At 41.0% G+C, this 18,751-nt stretch overlaps 1 protein-coding gene across 1 annotated transcript in view; it reads right to left on the minus strand.

Moving 5' to 3' along the window:
- The window catches only part of LOC127657569 (plectin-like), a 101,900-nt gene extending 85,079 nt beyond the window's left edge, over positions 1-16,821 (minus strand). The window contains exon 1 of the mRNA XM_052146426.1: positions 16,533-16,821. Coding sequence (XP_052002386.1) covers positions 16,533-16,770 — 238 coding nt within the window. The 5' untranslated portion in view covers positions 16,771-16,821. The remainder of the gene's footprint in view (positions 1-16,532) is intronic.
- Between the last annotated feature and the right edge of the window lie 1,930 nt (positions 16,822-18,751).

The raw sequence follows: 18,751 nt of genomic DNA on the forward strand, positions 1-18,751 counted from the left end.
TTTACAAATATTTAAACCATTGTGAAACTTTGATACATTAAACTGGCAACACTTTACAAAATGGTTCTATTTACTAACATTAATGAATGCATTAGTTATAATAATTGTATTTAATTTATGAATTTATAAATTAATTAATATTTTTTACACTCAAAAAATCATTTTAAGATTTACGCATTTCCAATTCATAAAACAATTCATCAGTTTAAATTGAGTAATATTTTATCAATAAAAATACATAAATAAATATTTAATTAATGTTTTATTAATTTAATTATAAACACACCATGTTTAGTTAATATTAAGTTTTAAATATACGACTCATAGTTAATTCATGTTCATTATTGTGCTTACTAATGTTAACAAAATAACACTGATACAACATAATTAACAAAATTCAATGTACAAGAACTATTATACAATACATTTGAACTTTTATACAGTTTAACGTGATTATTTGATCGATATTACCTATTGAATTGGAAAATGTAGAAGATATGTCTTAGATCTTCAGTTATTTAATTGCGTTATTAAGTAAGTGGCACATAAGATCAAGACTGGATCACTGCATCTAAGTAACATTCAGACCACTGAACTAGTTTTGAAAAACACAGGAAGTAAAAATAGGGAGGCATTATTAAAAAAAACTGTATCAGAGGGGGTTAAAGAGTTTAGAAAAGTAGAATATTGTAACATCAGTGATCATCTTTCAAATAAGTAAGAAAAAAAAGAACCTTGGTAAGATAGATAATAAATACGATAATTTTAAGATAAATGTTATAAGATATCATAAGGCAAATGACTGGTTAAAACCCTGGTAAAAAGTAATTGTTGTAGGACGTACTAAAGGGCTAAAAATAACAGCTGAACTAAAGCAGATGCATCCCTTTGGTCCTGAGAAGTCTAAATAGCAGGAAGCCACTTTATGAGTCCTAAAGGCCCTGTATAACATATCCATGCCCTCTGTAGAGATACTCATACCCCTGCTTTCCCCAAAAGAACATAGTAATATCCAAACATCCAACAATATCCAAGCACCAAGACATCACACACCCCCTCATGGAGCCCTTGAGCATATGTGCTCTGTTTACATCACAAGTCTGGAACTTTCCATTATGGCTGTTTAATGAGGCCCACCATATAGAGCTGTACAGAGTGACAAGTGAACATATACATTCTGATGGCACCATTTTTCACAAGACATCTGGGAGCTATATTGGGAATATGGTGGGATTAGGAATTTGACTAGGAAATACATACAGAATATTTCTGATGTACTTTAGCGTGGAGTTTTCCCTTGATTAATATATTTATAAATGTACAAGTGGAAAAACAGAGGCTCTGGACTTCTATTTGTTATTCAAATGTAAGATTTCATTTGCAATTCAAAGTTGTGAATTAAAGCCGTACTACAGCCTTTAAAAGTGCTCTGATGAATTCACAATCCCTTGCTCCTTTAAATGAATACGGCCAACTCTATTAGATCAATGAAGGATTTAAAGTACAGTTATTGCTACTGCACCAACATTATCTTGCTGCAACTAATCTCTGATTAATCTCTGACTGATTATGTGTTCACACATTCTATCAATTAAAGAACAAACATTTATTGAGGAAAAATCATTCAGTACTTTTATTATAAAAACAAATACAAGAAAATACAAGAAACATACAAGAAAGTATAATTTAAATAAGTACCCAGGTTTGATGGAGATGAGACACAGGGGAACATAAACACTAAAAAATTGTCAGCTAATGGGGTTCCACATACACACTGCTGAAGTTAAATTCTGGGTTCCCACAATAATGAAAAACCTGTACATTTTGAAATGGGGATTTTCAGGTTCGGAAAAGTCCAGAGTGTTCTCACACTGAAATTTGAAACACTGCCCCCAGTGGTAAAAGTAGTAAGTGTTGTTGGGTGTATTGGCACACGTGAGCTCCACTTTTAAGATTTAATGTCCACAGAGGGGTGCCAAAAGTGAGTTGTAATGTGAGTTGATTTCAGCTGCACAAACTGTAATACAGTGAAGAGGAATGCATATTTTATAAACTGAACCCCCAACCCAAACCGCAAAACTAAACCTGACCATCAGTGGAGTAAAAATCTTATGTTAGAGGGTAAAATGCAACTTCCAAATTGCACTTGTCACTGATTACGCAAAGGTGATTACTTCCTGGTTTTAATGCGGGATCAGAACCCGGGTCTCTTATGCTGCTAACACAACACACTTGCGCCAGAAGGGAAAGTAAACACACTGGTGCCGATCCAAAAATATCTGATAGGAGATGCCACTTGTCGCTGAGTCGACAATAATCACATTTTTTACTTATTTTCTAAAGTTTGATGGGTCAACAAATGTAGATGCACAAAGGGTTCACATTTGCGTATGAAGCCTACTACACAGAACACGGTGGAGTGGAGTCATTACCTCATACACATCATACATGTAGATACACCACATTTACTCAGAATGATATCCTCCCCTTCAAAACCCACAATTCATAGAAAGGAGAAAAGGGTGCTATGGTCTTTGATTTGCTAAAGAGTGATGCCTTATTGCGGTCATATGATCGGCACAATCCTGTTTATGTGAGCTTTACGATCAAATAAGCAAGTGCATGAAAGAGGAGGGGAATAACTGTCCTCCAGGGCAGTGTTACTGACAGAAGCCACCTGCCAACCGCTTACAGAGGTCAGCTCTGTCACAAGAACACCATGGATCATTCCCAAGAACTGCTCCTTATTTACAGCCACTGTGAGATGAGACAGAAACACTGAACTCATATGGCCTGAAATCCCCCTTTAAATGAATTTTGACACTATCTTGCCATGAACATGTGTACCACTAAGACGTTTCAGGTTCAAAGAAGTGTCCAGCTCCTTGATCATACCTAAACACAATGCATAGCCCTAATCTGACTCATTTGAGGCAGGCCTGAAGGTGTGAATGAAAGTATGCTTGCATGAGACCTTGCAAAATTCTTCACAAGCCGTCTTTCCGTCAGCCACATTAACATTTGAGAGGTTGCAGACCTTTAATGACAAATAACAACAACATCACGCACTTGTAGTTCTGTTTATAGTGCACACACATGCACAACATAATGAGATTAAAGCTGCATGAAGGTCAGTCACTCCACACAAGCCACTCTGACACCTACAGAATCTTACTGTGAAATATGCACAGAAATACACTGAAAAAAGTGTTTAACCTTGGGAGACTCAAATGTTTATTTTGTTCAAAGCTTGTTTACAGCAAATTATACACTATTTATTTTTATTAAAATGGGGTTAAACAGTAGTAGTGACACTTTCCCCATTGACTACCTTAAAATTGACCCCCAAAACAATATATGCTTTAAAATCAAGTTCCCCATCTGTCAAAGTGCCCTTCCGCCCCTGCGTAGTTCCTGGATGCGGTAGAGTGCTCTCCGCTTCAGACGTCACAGGCCTTGTCTCGGTAGAGTGCTCTCCGCTTCAGACGTCACAGGCGTTGTCTCGTGTGTCTGGGTTGCGATCACACCAAGGCAGCATTTGTAGATGGTTCATGTTCTCACTGCGAGAACATGATCATGGCAACGTTGCGGTCGTGGCTCGCTTTCAACAGAAAGCATGCCACTCCAGACGCCCCCCCCCGCATCGTCCCCTTCTTCCCACGGGATTGAGGACGATCTGGGGACAGCAGCGGGAGCAGCTCCGCCAGGTACGCCCCCTCAGACCACCCGCCCCCCGGCACGCTCGTTGACTCCCGTCCATGCTCGAGGCAACAGCGGCTCGCCTGCCTATCCTCTAGAGCTCGAGATGGATGAGCTCGCCACTGCATCAGAGAGCGCGGCGTCTGACGCTGAGGACTCCCCTGGTCTGTCGCCTTCAGGCCAGCACGCCCAGGCTGAGGCTGACGCGCAGATGTCAGATATGCTTGCCCGGGCTGCAGCCAGCGTGGGGCTGGACTGGAACCCTCCGTCCTCCCCACAGGCATCGCGGTTGGATGACTGGTTCCTGGGGGCTCCGCGCCACTCACGCGTAGCCCTGATCTCGACGTGCTGCAGGAACTGCGCTCAGTGACCGACCTCGCCCTCAGAGCCACGAAGGTCACAGCGCAGTCACTCGGGCAGGCGATGGCCACACTCGTGGTCCATGAACGTCATCTGTGGCTAAACTTGGTTGAGATGCGTGAGACCGACAAAGTGCGCTTCCTCAACGCCCCTGTCTCCCAGTTCGGCCTCTTCTGCGACACAGTCGAGGACTTTGCCCAGCAGTTCTCCATGGTGAAGAAACAGACGGAGACCACCTCGCATATCCTGCCATGGGCCATGCCCCGTCTGCTCGCCGAGGGCGTCCTCCTGCGGCAAAGAAACGCCCTGCTTCACCTCAACCACGTGTCGAGCACCCAACAGGAAGTCGACGCTCCCCATCTCATGGACCCCCTCGAGGACCCGCATGGCTCCCAGGCGCTCCGGAGACGATTGTCCCAGGGACCAAGATGTTAGCTCCAGAGTGGGTAAGCAGACCGTTCCATCCCCGGAGGACGGCCAGGAGGAGAATCTTTTGTTGAATTTATTTAATTTGCCGTACTGCCTACATGGGGCTGCGGTTCCCACATTCTCAGCTATTTCCATTGTCTCTGGGTCACCTGGCCCGCAAATGCCATTCTCACGGCACTCTGCCACCACACCTCAACAGTCCTGGCATGCTGGAAGCGGACCCTCCACCCTCAGCCCTACGACTGTTCCCCGGCCAGCCAGTTCTGACGAGTCCAGAGGACACCGCTACAGGACCTCCTCCTCAGTCACTAACCCGCCCCCTGCTGGGTGTGCTGAGCAAGGTAAGTGCTTTTCCCAGCACCAGAGCCTCGGGATGCGTCCGTGCCTCCCGACGCCATACTACCTGCTCCGGCCCGCTGCTCCGCCCCGCCGGGTACATAAAATATTATTGTCTCTTTGGTGCCCCTAGCATGGAGCTTGGATACGTGGATGCGTGACCATTCGACTCGGTTATGCAATTCAGTTTGCCAGGCCCCCGCCCCCCTTCGCGGGAGTTTGTTTCTCTGCAGTACACAGCGAACATGTCAAATCCCTGCGCGCGGAAATCGCTACACTTTTACTCAAAGACGCGATAGAGCCTGTCCCTCCAACCAAGATGAAGAAGGGTTTCTACAGCCCTTACTTCATCATACCCAAGAAAGGCGGTGGCTTACGACTGATCTTGGACTTGCAAGTTTTCAACCGGGCCTTGCACAAACTCCTGTTCAAAATGATCACGCAAAAACACATCATAACGTTGCGTCTAGATTGGTTCGCAGCGGTAGACCTGAAGGATGCGTACTTTCACGTCTCAATTCTGCCCCGACACCGACCCTTCCTACGGTTCGCGTTTGACGGCCAGGCGTATCAGTACAAAGTCCTCCCCTTCGGCATGTCTCTGTCTCCTCACGTATTCACAATAGTCGCAGAGGCAGCACTTGCCCCGCTCCGAGGAGCCGGCATCCGCATACTAAATTACCTCGACGACTAGCTCATACTGGCCCACTCCCGAGTGTTACTATGCACTCACAGAGACCAGGTGCTTAGTCACCTCAGTCGTTTGGGCTTTCAGGTCAACCGAGAAAAGAGCAAACTCAACCCGGTTCAGAGTATCTCTTTTCTCGGCATGGAGTTATACTCAGTCTCAATGTTAGCACGTCTCTCAACGCTCAACGAGCGTGCGCAGCCAGTGCTGGATGGTCCCTTTAAAATTTTCCAGAGGGGCATCGTGTGCAATGGCCACGCAGCTGCGAGCCGTTGGAAAGGGGCCCCGCTGTGCTGGCACATCATTTGCCTAGAGTTGCTGACTGTTTTCTTTGCCCTGCGGAAGTTTCTCCCGTTAGTTTGAGACAAACATGTCCTAGTCAGGTCAGACAGCACCACCGCGGTAGAGTACATAAATCGGCAAGGCGGCGTACCTCCCCGCCACATGACGCGACTCGCCAGTCGTCTCCTCCTTTGGAGCCAGCCGTGACTGAAGTCGTTGCGTGCCACTCACATCCCCGGCGACCTCAATGTAATAGCAGAAGCACTGTCACGACAACGCTGGCCCGGTGGAGAGTGGAGGCCTCACCCTATGTCGGTTCAGCTGATTTGGGACGATTCGGCAAGGCCCAGGTAGACCTGTTTGCCTCCCGAGATACCTCCCACTGCCCGCTCTGGTATGCCCGAACAGAGGCTCCCCTCAGGGCAAACGCGCTGGCACACAGCTGGCCCTCGGGGCTGCGCAAGTACGCATTTTCCCTGGTGAGCCTTCTTGCACAGGTGCTGTGCAAGGTCAGGGAGGACGAAGAACAAGTCACCCTAGTGGCTCCTTACTGGCCCACCCGGGCCTGGTTCTCGGACCTTATACTCATCGCGACAGCCCCTCCCTGGTGAATTCCCCTGAGGAAAGACCTTCTTTCTCAGGGACAGGGCATGCTCTGGCATCCACACCCAGACCTCTGGAACCTCCACGTCTGGCCCTTGGTCTAGCTAGTCTACCACCTGCCGTCGTAGACACAATCAGCTAAGCCAGAGCCCCCTCTACCAGGAAACTTTACGCCCTGAAGTGTCGCTTGTTCACGAATTGGTGGGTGGTGGACACAATTTCGTTGGCCTATCAACCCAGGCAGTGCCCCCCCTTACGGGTCTGAGCACACTCAACAAGGAGTGTTGCGTCCTCGTGGCCACTGGCCAGGGGCACCTCCCTGGCATACATATGTAGAGCAGCGGGCTGGGCAACACCTAATACCTTTGCAAGATTTTACAATCTCAGGTTTGAGTCAGTATCGTCCCATGTTTTCTCATGTCCGAGCCGGTAGAACTCAGTAACACACTGATGGACTGGCCAGGTGGATCGCTTGCACCTAGCGCCCTTTCCCTCGGTAAACCCAGGTAAAACTATGCACTTTCTCTCCCAGGGGTCCCAGCCATTTGGCTCTACGCGAGAAACATAGAGAGAAAAGAGGCCCGGCTAGGCTCGGCCCGTTCACAGGTTGGCAAGCGTCGCCTTGTTCCCCTAATTAGGGTAAAAGGATTCCGACGACTTTTTATGGGGCATTGGGGAAGGGTACGTGCAGTCTGACACAACTGGTCGCCTATGCACATAAAATACCTGCCTGCTCTTTTGTCAGAAGTACACGTGCACGGCTCAGCACATGGCGTGATTTGAATTGGACCCCTACTGTCGCTTCTTCGACACCACTGTAGTGGCCGGACCATATCCAATACCAGTATGCAAATACTGTCTGCCTAATTCCCATTGGCCTTTTTTCATAGATCAGAGGCATATTCGGTGCTCAAGAGAGACCCCTAGTGTCGCTTCTCTGACACAACATCCGTAACCTAGACGATTTTTATATTAAGAGGCTTCCTAAAAATATGATCAAAGAGAAAATAATATAACATCAATTTCTATGGGTCTCTGAGAGTCTCTTTTTTTAACTTCTAACTGTTCTGATTTATGCATACATACAATTTTATGATTATCAATTATTGCTGCATGCTGAATTGTCATGCATTTGATACATTTTGACCACTTTTAACTTAAATTTTGGTAGCTGGAAGTGTGATGCAATATTCATTGTATAAACAAAGAATAAACAACTAAATGAATGACTACACATTTGATTAGCTGTTTGCAATTATAAAAAGCAAACATTTATCCAATAACTAATTAGGGCTGTGTTCCACAAAAACATTGAACACCCAAGTAAATCATAGAAACCATAGGCACCAATTTTATCTACAATCAACTTAAACTTGCGATGCTTTTGGAAAACGCAGCCCTAATTCTGTCATTTCTATTTCCGATTTTCTTCCAAACTTGCACACATAACATTTTATAGCCTGCAATCACTGCTGCATGCATGATCAATTTGATCAATTAATATTGGCTTGACTCAGTAATTCCTCAGTAAAGCATTTTGTAAACAGAATTGTGGTGCAAAGGAAATGGCATAAATATGACAAGGTTAAATATAAATCTGGTACAAAATAAAGAATAAACAGATAAAAACATGAACGAATGTGCATCAGATCTATGTAACCTTACAAAAACAACATTTATCCACAAGCCACTCCCCTTTCTCATTATCTGACAATATGCTCTCACAAGAATAAAAAGGTTAAATTTACTGCACCAAAAAGCCCTAATATAGCAAGACAGGGCAAGAATAATGTCTACAAGACAGGAGAGAGCACAAACCCAGCAGAGAAATCAAAACTAAGCTTGAGAACAAACAAGATCTTTTAATATTCCACTGCTATTAAATCTCTTACCTTTTCCTCTGCATTGCCTTAAACGCCAGACTGCAATCAGGGTAACAATTTGCCTTAACCTCTTATGCTTTGCAGGGTTTTTGGGCTGCTGCATGAAATTTTCACTCTCAAATTTAAAAATTCCCTGTTCAAATAAAGTAATTTCATAAAAAATAAAAGTCTCATTTTACAGATAACCCCCAACATTTTAAGAAATGATTGAAATAATTAATAAATAACATATGTTATATGTTTACAATTTTATAATAGACTAAAACATTTTTTTTTTTAATGTCTAAAGTTTAAAAGCATGCCATTTCAGTTCTGTGTTCTCAATTTTCAAGCAAAAAGTCTTATTTTTTTTCACTGGATGGCAGAAAGTACTAGAAAAAAAAAATGTCCTCTATCACCTTCCATCACATTATACATTATACCACATATCCCTAACTTATGCATACAGGGACTTCAGGGTGTTAAGTGTTAAAATGGCTTGCCATATAGCACCTCTACCACGGACCTGCCGGTGGGTCTGCAGAGTGTAAGAGGTTAAAAGGACCAGAGTGGGGAGAGCAGACTCTGTGCGGCTCAGTGGCATTAGGGCTGAGATAAACCTGCATGAGTCAGGCAGCCGGAACAGATGGGAGGGTATGGGGTGACAAGGGTGTGTCCTGGAATTGTAGGGGAACTTTAAGGGGAAAAAAGATGCCATGTGTGGCTTATCAAGGCCAAACCTGGAGTTAAAGGGGAATAAACTTGTCACTTTCTCCTTCCTTTCCTTTTGTCGGGTTTTCATGTCTACATTCCATCTATATCATTCTCACAACCCTTCCCATGTTCTGTTACCTGTTCTACAGCTCAATACACAGCTGAAGCAACTTAAACTGTGCATTCCATACTGCAAAAATCATGTCTTTTTAGCAAGACATCCTTAAAACAAAATACACTTACAAAGCTATATGAGATAATAAAACTTGTTTTCAAAGAATATAAGAAGTTAATTTATTTATGTATTTGTTTTAAGAATAAAACAAGAGAAAACAATGTAAAAAAGGTACAAAAAATACATTGGTAACAATTTACAATAAGGTTCTATTTGTTAACATTAGTTATTGCATTAGGTATCATGAACTAACTATGAACAATATGTTTTAATAATAATGAATGAGGAATAATATCATAGTTATTATTAATTTATGAAAATACAATTGTTCATGGTTAGATCATGTTAGTTCATAATGCATTAACTAATGTTAACGTTTACAACTTTTCATTTAAAAAATGTAGTAATTTGCTGAAATGAACATAAACTCAGATTCATAAGTACTGCTAATATTATTGTTTATTGTTAGTTCATGTTAATTAATGTAGTTGACCAATGTTAATGAATGTATAGTGCTAACAATACATTTGAAAATAAACAATTCATGATATATATTCTCTATACATTTTCATTTAAAAATGCATTAATTGCAAACTTTAGAAAATCATGATGTTAGGAATCTGAAAATGTGGCCTAAATAATTTGCTTATCATGTAAATGTATCTTGTTTTAAGGAAATGTAGATATATTTAATGTAAAACATGCAAAAAAGATGTAATGATTATTTTTCTGTATTTTTTGCTGTGTAAACACATTGTCTCTTTCTGTCTATAATTGTATTTCAACACAAAGTGAGCAGGTTTACATTTGGCATAGTATTTCAATGAATGTTCTTCACGACACTCTCCAGTTGAGTTCTGAATTAAAAGGTTGCACTCTTTAATGATTAAAGACAGGAAGGAATTTAATCAATTCAAGGATAATGATCCACCCAAAAGTAAATGATGAAAGAAATCATCAGCTCTTTAAAACAACACTCCACCTTCATTTCAAAGACAATGTGTATTCAAACACACACATTCAAAACTAATCACGTGTTTAAAGAAATATTCTGGGTTCAATACATGTTAAAGTGGACAAATAAATAAATAAATAACCATATTTACTTTTTTAATATATATTCAAGGTTTAATGAGTTCAAAGAGTGTCTTCATTCAATTTAATTAATAATGCAATAACTTGCTCCGCCTCTAAATAAATTATTCATTTTAGGTGACATTACCAATTTCTCCTACTTTTCGAGCACTTCCTTCCAATGAATCAAATTCAATCAGGTATGTACACCTACTTGGGCTGTGAATGCCATTTTATGATGACGGCATCTGTTAGATGCTCTTGATTACCACAGACAATCATTTTGACATGTATTTCAGCAAAAACAAAGACAAAATTGATTTGACAGTTATAATGGCTCATTTCTGTACACAATTTGTGTTTGTTAGATTGTTTTTACACAGTTTTTGTCTTGTTTTCAGTAAAAAATATCGACGTATCCTCACAACACTATTTAAAACTAAACAAAAACAGCAAAATTGCATTGTATAATATTATATATAATATATAATGATATTTCACTGAATACTTAATATCATATGTAATAATGCTTCTTAAGTAAATGTAACTTGTCACAAAGACATTTAGATATTTTTTTCTGGAAAATAAGGCAAAAATATTAATTATGAAAATAATTTCTTTTGCAGTGTAAAAATTGAGGTATGAGTCTAAATCTCACACACGCATTCACATCCAGTTTAACATGTATTGAATCCAGTCTATTTCTTTAATACGGATTGTGCATGAGCTATTTCTGCAGCAGAAACATCACCGTAATGTTTTGAAATCAAACAACATGGTGTTCGTTGACATTTCCTCCAATGGCAGCCCACTTAAACCCCAGGCGCTTTCTGTTATTACAAAGCCAGAGAAGTCTTCATCACACCAGAAACAGGTGGGAGCATTTTTACCATTCTCAGAAATAGCACAGATCTGGAACACTTCACATTTCCAAAAAGATCATTTCCTTCTGAAACCCAACTCTCTTCCTCTTTTTCTACCTGTCCACACAGCTTTGTCACAATGTAACCATCAGTTTGTCACGGTAGCACCTCCAGGTATCTGGAGAATGAGGACTAGTAACACTGCATCAAACGTAGGACAACAAAAAATACATAATCCAACTAACACCAAGCCTCAAATGTAATTCAAGTGTGAATGTGTGTAGATACGGAATAGAAGTTCAAACTTAAAATATTTGAAATTTAAAGCATCTGTGTACTGTATGACAATACAAAGCATTACCCCTCTTATCTTGTCCAAAACAACATTTCACATGCCAAACAAACACATAGAATAAAGACGCGCTATTGATTCGTTGACCTACCAGGTACGACCTTCATGAAGTTTCTTAAACACAAAGCAGGTACTGGACGAATAAAGAAAAAGTCTCAGTTTGTTTGGTCAGTGCTGTCTCCTTATTTTTGATGGCCCATGCCTGCTGTTTGGATATGTCAGCCCAGCTCCCTGGTGGCTTTGCAGTTAGGTGGGCGGAGGCAGAGGGGACCGGGGCGGGGGTCGGGGTGGGGGTTGAGAGGGGAAGGGTACAAGAGTCGCTGTCAATATAAATATCAAGCAGGGCGAGCAGCTCACACTGGCACAGTTAGAATCTGATGAAACACTTGTGGCCTCTTTTTGGCTTCAGAGGGCCTGATAGCATGTTCCTGGATGGTGGCTATTTGGAGTTATTTTATGATACTGCATCACAGATATCTAGGCTTTGCCTTGCCTCGCTGTTTGCCATCCCTACTGCTGGCAGACACCAAGACGGCAGCTTACATGGAACTATTGGCATGAACTGGCCAAATAAAACATTATCACATTTCGATACACTACAGCATATTGTACAGTGCTGGACAGTAGGGATTCATTAAACAATTGCAATACTAGAGAATTTCCAAACCGCAACCAAGTGCCAGTGTTCATCATTTTTGTATTTAAATATGGAATGTAGTAATGGGATGCCTGACATGGCTAGGAATCTTAGCCGGCCTCTTTTGCCATATTGTGAGTCTTTCGAGACCTCCCATGGAGCCAGACTTGCTAAATATAGTATAGTTTTACATAGCAATGGACTGAAATTAGCATATGGCAGTGCGAATTATGGTGTTGACAGAGAGTCAATTTGTTTTCCTCTCATGATTACAGCACTTATGTCTGCTCTCAAAAGGTATGCTTGAAGGCAGTTAATTTGCAGCACTTGGCATGATTCACAACATTGTTGAAAATAAGATGAGCACTGACTGATCAGCACTAGTAATCAGTGCCAGATTCAATCTTACTATAGTGAGGTTGTTCAATATATTATAAATAGATGTGAACAACAGTGGGTCACATTTCCTATTACATTAACAAAGAGGACTGCTAGGATCACTGTGACTGCTAGGATCACGATGGTGGAGTGCCACAGGCGGTTATATGTATGTAAATGTACCAACTTATAAGACCTTGAGAAAACCTGAAATAAATTATTGAAATAATAGCATATAATGGGGGCGGCTGTGGCTCAGGTGGTAGAGCGGGTTGGCTGCTAATCACAGGACTCCACATGCCGAAGTGTCCTTGGGCAAGACACTGAACCCCAAGTTTCTCCCAATGGCAGGCTAGCACCTTGCATTACAGCTCTTGGTGAATGAGTGTGTGTGTGAATGGGTGATTGGGACCTCTAAGGTTAAAAAAATATTATCTCCCGTACATTCAATAGCCTAGAAAAGCTGCTTTATTTTACAATAAAGACCAGCTGAATACTACTCACTTTATCTCGGGTGCTCAGCACTCTCAAGCACCTTCGTAGAGCCGGGCCTGTGCATCATTTTGCAGGCAAAAATTATGTTTCTGCATTGATGGTCATTTAAAAGTAACCATGTATTCTCACTAAATAATATTAATTGCAAGATACATATAAATCACAAACATTTCATTAAAGTAGATGCTTTGGGAGGCTTTTGATTTATTTATTTATATACTGTATTTTCCCCTGTCTGGCAAGTACTGTATTATAGACCACCTTGCAAAGTGCACCTTTACAACTGATATAGTAACCATTATTCTTGCTGAGGAAAATATATGCCAGCAGGGAATTCAAGAATGAGTTCTTGTGTATCATTACAGATGCTCACCTAAGGGTATTTGACAGAAAAGCACATCAAAGTGACATCAAAACAACTGTTATTTCAGAGGAATGCATCATAAATCTACTACATACTGTATAACTGTCAGTAGAAGCAAAGATGTTTAGTTGAATTTGCATGAAGACGCCTAAGACAACCATATTTTAAAAGCAAAAGTGCTTTACATTGGGTTCCTTTCACCTATCGGGGTTATACGTTAATTGGCATTACATTATCCCTTATAATTATTAATCAATATTGTAAAAAGTATTCATGTATTTTAAGCGCTTTATAATCTGTTAGAGACAGCATATGATCAATGTTTGTTTATATACACACCATTATGCTGATAACTACCAAAAATCAGCTCATTATAAAAATCAGTCAACGCAAGAAAACCAAGTTTACATGAGATTTTAAATCATTGGGTAATTCTCTGTTCTGACGTGTTTGTAATGGGCAAAAATCTACCTGTGTCGATTGTTTCTTGCTTCAAACATTTACCCTCACCTTATACTTTGTCAGCTTATCAAGCATGATAATGCATGTAAACATGTTCAATGCTAGCTGATGGCTACAGCAAGTGGTGTTTTGTTCTTGAACAAAGTGATTTGAATGAATATTTTAGGTGAACTAATCCTTTTTCCATTGTTTCGGTCATGAATGTTTCAGTCGTGTTTATAAACGAATCAGTTTAATCAATGATTCAATGACTAACTCATAGCAAAGACTCTCTAGCAAGTCAGTCCACTCAGCGACCATCTTTGGAATGCTCCTGTGCAGCTAATTTTCAATATAAACATGCGGCATACAAGTGCATCTCAAAACTACTTGAATGGCAAAAGAACGTAATCTCCAAAACAGTTGGTTAAGGTTATGATCAAAGAACATATTTCAAAATTTGACAACACTGGTATCACAAATTGTGCTTCTTTACCTGAGATTATGCAAAAAAATTCAATTTTCTCAGCTTGTGGGAAAAATTTTCAAGCTAATACTCATTCTCGAACAGATTGACAGGCAATGTCTGCATCTACAAGGTGATTGGCTCTTTTGTCTGTAAGGCAGGACTTCCTTTTCAACATCCTTTGACCATTGGGCCTTCCAGTTTCTCACATTCAATTTAATAGAAGTGACCCATCTCTGTTAAATAGTCTCTGTTCATAGCATACAACATTTATCTGGCATAAAGATGTAATCTGCAGAAATGATCACTGAGCGAATCAGTTAATGATTATGAACAAATGTTCAACACCCCTAGCCACTGCTACATTCCCAGAACCCTCCCAGGTGTTAGAATAGCTCAACTCTTCATGACTGCAAAAAGTAACTCAATACACATCCAACAATCAGACATTTTTTACAATTAAAAGCTGAATTCCCAATTTAGAATTTTAGAAATATAGCAGAAACCAAACTAATTTGTTTGCTAATTTCTTTGAAGTCACAACACCAGCCATTGATAGAATGAGTCAGACAAGATTTCAGAATCATTTGGCATCACTGAGTTCGACACTGGATGACTCGCATACTACCCAACAATCATGTGGCATTGAGAACATCAGAGAGGCTCTGTCACAACATCACACACATGCAGGAATTTATGGAGGAGAAAGCAAAAACAGCACACTGAAACATTGCATTGTTGCTTGAACTGAGTAGGCCCTACATTGCTACTAAACATCTCAAAATAAACAATTATTAAAGTATTGCATTCAGGGCATTAGAGATGAGAATAGGTTCCAGTCTCCATTACTAATCTGTTGAGCCCCTGTTGAAATGTTTCAGCTGAAGGTGTTATAGAGGCAGAGGCTCTTGTCATATAGACAGGTCTTTGAAGATACAGCAGGGGGCAGCAGAAAATTACAATGCATGAATCTCTCAAGTAGGTCTGACTTGAGTGTGTGTTGTGGTAGTTTGCTATTGATCTGACATCTGAGCATAGTTAAGTATAAATTATGCTTCCTGTTTAAATCTAGAGTTTGGCTGGAATATGGGAATTGTGATTTACCAAAACTCCTCACATGATGAAATGACAAATCAAAATAATTAAACAAAAAGCTAGTTGCCTTAGGATCTTTTCGATACGAGACACCTACTTAACACACCCACTATGATGTGCCAAATCTGACTACTTCTTGGAACCTACAAGCCTCTCATGACTAGGTCAAATGTTTCACTACTTTGCCTGTCAGGCTTTGAAGGCAGATTCTTTAGCCGGTTGCTCTGATACACAAAATGCTAATGCTAATCATTGCTAATCAACATTAAAAACTTTACAATTTTACAAGGTTTAATTGAAAAAAAAATGACATGCACCCTGACATGCATTGAACTTTTGGGTTCATACATTTATAAACTAGTATGACAGTTTTCTTCAACTGAAATCATATAAAATTGAGAACTGGCACAAACTCTTTTTTTTGTCTTTTTCTTTTTTGTAGCATGAGCTTTTTTTTTCTTTTTTTTTTTGCATTGAGAAGAGATTTACTGTATTGGGTTATGTCTGGCAACAGGGAGGGGAGAACTGACTAAAGTGAAACAAAGTGTTGCTTAACTGCCTATTACCACCAGTTTGATATTCCCATTTAAGATAAATAAAATAAAATAAAACCCCAAAATCACAAGCTTGGCAGTCACATTATGTTGAATCAAAAAGGATGATCCCTTGCAGACATAATTAGATGTTACGGGTGTGGATCTGGTGTGATTCACTATAAGGAGTTTATTTCACAAATGCTTGTAGAAAGAAACAGTAACAAACAAGGCAACCCTCCAAAAAACAATTTGATAGAGAACAAGTTCCAGGGGTGTTTATACAGCTCTTGTCTTTTTACTTGCTAATGTGAATTGAAACCACCACAATATCATTTGAATATGCTACAAAGCATGTGAGCTTCTATTTGCACTAACAACACTACTGCCTGTAATATATGTGGTGTGGTAGTTTATATATATATATATATATATATATATATATATATATATATATATATATTGATATTTAAGTCAATAAATATAGAACTCATGCACTGTTCACTCTAATAAGGTGCATACAATGTTACATGCCTCTCAAGCATGCATAGTGCAGCTATTCTGACACCACAGCAGTCACCTTGAACCTCCCACACAGCAAACACAGATGGTAACTGAAGTAGTACTACTGACATCTAAAGCACATGAGTGAAAGAGAGTGAGATGGAACTGTAAAGCTCTTGTACCTTCAATAAAGTTGGGGAAGGTCTTGTCCTCTGGCTCTTGTAGTGAATGATCCCAACTTGTCTCTTCGACACTACCCTGCAGGAGGCCACGGTCTATGGCCAATTTCTCCAAGACATCGTAGTCCAAATCATCTCCTGCAACTTCTGGCAGTGGGGATGCAACAGGTTGGCCCGCAACAGGACTGGCGATCTGTTGCACTTCAATCACTTCCTCAACCACAACAATCTTCTTCCTCATGGCGTCGTCGGTAGGCTGCTTTTGCAAGTCACAAGTGATCTCTTCAGTGGGAAGAGGGCCAGTGATGACAGGCTGCACTGTGGCCTTGCTATCCGAGAGCCGTCTCTGCCTCTCTTTACTCTGCTGTGTGTCGGGAGCGCCTGTGTGTTGTGCAACGCTGGGAGGTTCCCCTGGCTCAGGGTGGGGGCTGGACTGGGCTGAGGCTGCTGCTACTGACGCTGAGGCTGCCGGTGCTTCCCACTGCCTCTGTGTGGAGGATGTTTTTCCTTTCAGAACCTCCCGTTTTTCAGCCAAAGGCTGAGAAAGCTCCACCTCCTCTTTGTGTGCGAGGGCCTCACTTTGTACAGCTGTTGGCTGCATGCTTTCTGCAGTGCTCATTCCTTCAGGGGATGTCTTTTTAGAATATTGTGTTGCAGCTTGCTTGGGGGATTTGACCTTAAGGAGATCAACTTTGAAGGCATCCTGTTCAGCCGTCTTTACCTCCACTGCTTTTGTCTCAACCACAGGTGGTGGAACTTGTTTTGAACCAGAATCAGTTTTGTTTGCAAATTTATTTTTCTTTTTTCCTTTTAAAGGCTTTGAGGCATCTTCCATATAGCTGTCATTTTCCACTTTAGCTTCTGCAACAGGATTCTCAGTCGGTTTTGCTGATGATTGAACAGAATCTATCAGTTTGGGTGTTGTTGTTGGAAACTCCAATTTCATTACAGTTTTTGCAAATACTTCTGAAGTCTTAACAATGTCATCTTTGTTTATCTTGGCATCAGGACCTGTAGATGGGGACTGGGATACAAGGGTCGGCTCAGGCTTGTGACCTTTAACCTCTGCCTTGACCTCAGCAGCAGAAATGGCATGAGGAGTCTCCACCTTTTCATGAACTTTTGATGGCAGAGTTTCATGATCTCTGGAGGCTTCTTGAGCTCCCTCAGACTTTTGGGAACCAGGTACTCTCTGTTGCTCCTCAATTTGAACAGTAACAGGTGTTTTGTGCGGCTCCGCTGTGGAGGATGAATCCCTAAAATTTTGGGTGTGTTGTGGTACATAAACCTCTGATTTCTTCTCATCACTGTGTCTTGCAAAATCTTTTTTTTTCATAGCCAGAGGCAGCACTGATGATTCAAGAGAAATCTGAGTGTTGATGGAAGTATTTGGCTCAGCTGCATGAACAGCAGTCACATGTTTTGGTGCAATGGAGGTCTCCATTGAAATGGCTGCTTTTTCATTCTTGATTGGATGTTTGTATACACTTTTGGATGTTGTTTTTTCTTGTTTTCTCCCCAAGTTTGATTTTGAAGAATTAGGATGAGGAGCATCCTTAGCTGTTTTGCTATCACCTGTTACTGTGGATGTGGTTTCCTGAGAGTCCCTGAAGCATACATCTTCTATGGCCTTTTCATTGGCCATTGTTGTTTTTGGTGTTTTCTCTACCTTTGGATTAGAGGGCAAAGTTTGAGTAACATCCTTTGTCTTTTTGCTATCATCTGTTACTTTGGATGTGGTTTCTTGAGAGACCTTTATACACACATCTTCTATGGAATCTTCTTTGACTGCTTCAGTTGGTACAGATGACACAGAGGATTCTGATGCTATTGTCGCCATTGTTGATAAAACAGCTGGCACATCCTGCACATTTTTTGTCACAAGGGTTTTCTGTGTCTTCTCCACCTTTGGTTGAGAGGGAGTAGGATGAGCAGCATCCTTAGCTGTTTCACCAGTTACTGTGGATGTTGTTTCCTGAGAAACCTTGATACACACATCTTCTGTGGCATTTTCCTTGGTCGCTGTGATTTTTGGTGGTTTCACTACCTTTGGTTTTGAGGGAGTTGGCTGAGAAGCAACTTTAGCCATTCTGCCACCACCAATTACTGTGGATGTTGTTTCCTGAGAGACATTGGCACACACATCTTCTATGGCCTTTTCCTTGGTCATTGTGGTTTTATGTATTTTCTCTACATTTGGTTTTGAGGAAGTAGTATGAAGA

The sequence above is a fragment of the Xyrauchen texanus genome, chromosome 17, assembly GCF_025860055.1.
Source record: "Xyrauchen texanus isolate HMW12.3.18 chromosome 17, RBS_HiC_50CHRs, whole genome shotgun sequence".
Taxonomy (NCBI): Eukaryota; Metazoa; Chordata; class Actinopteri; order Cypriniformes; family Catostomidae; genus Xyrauchen; species Xyrauchen texanus.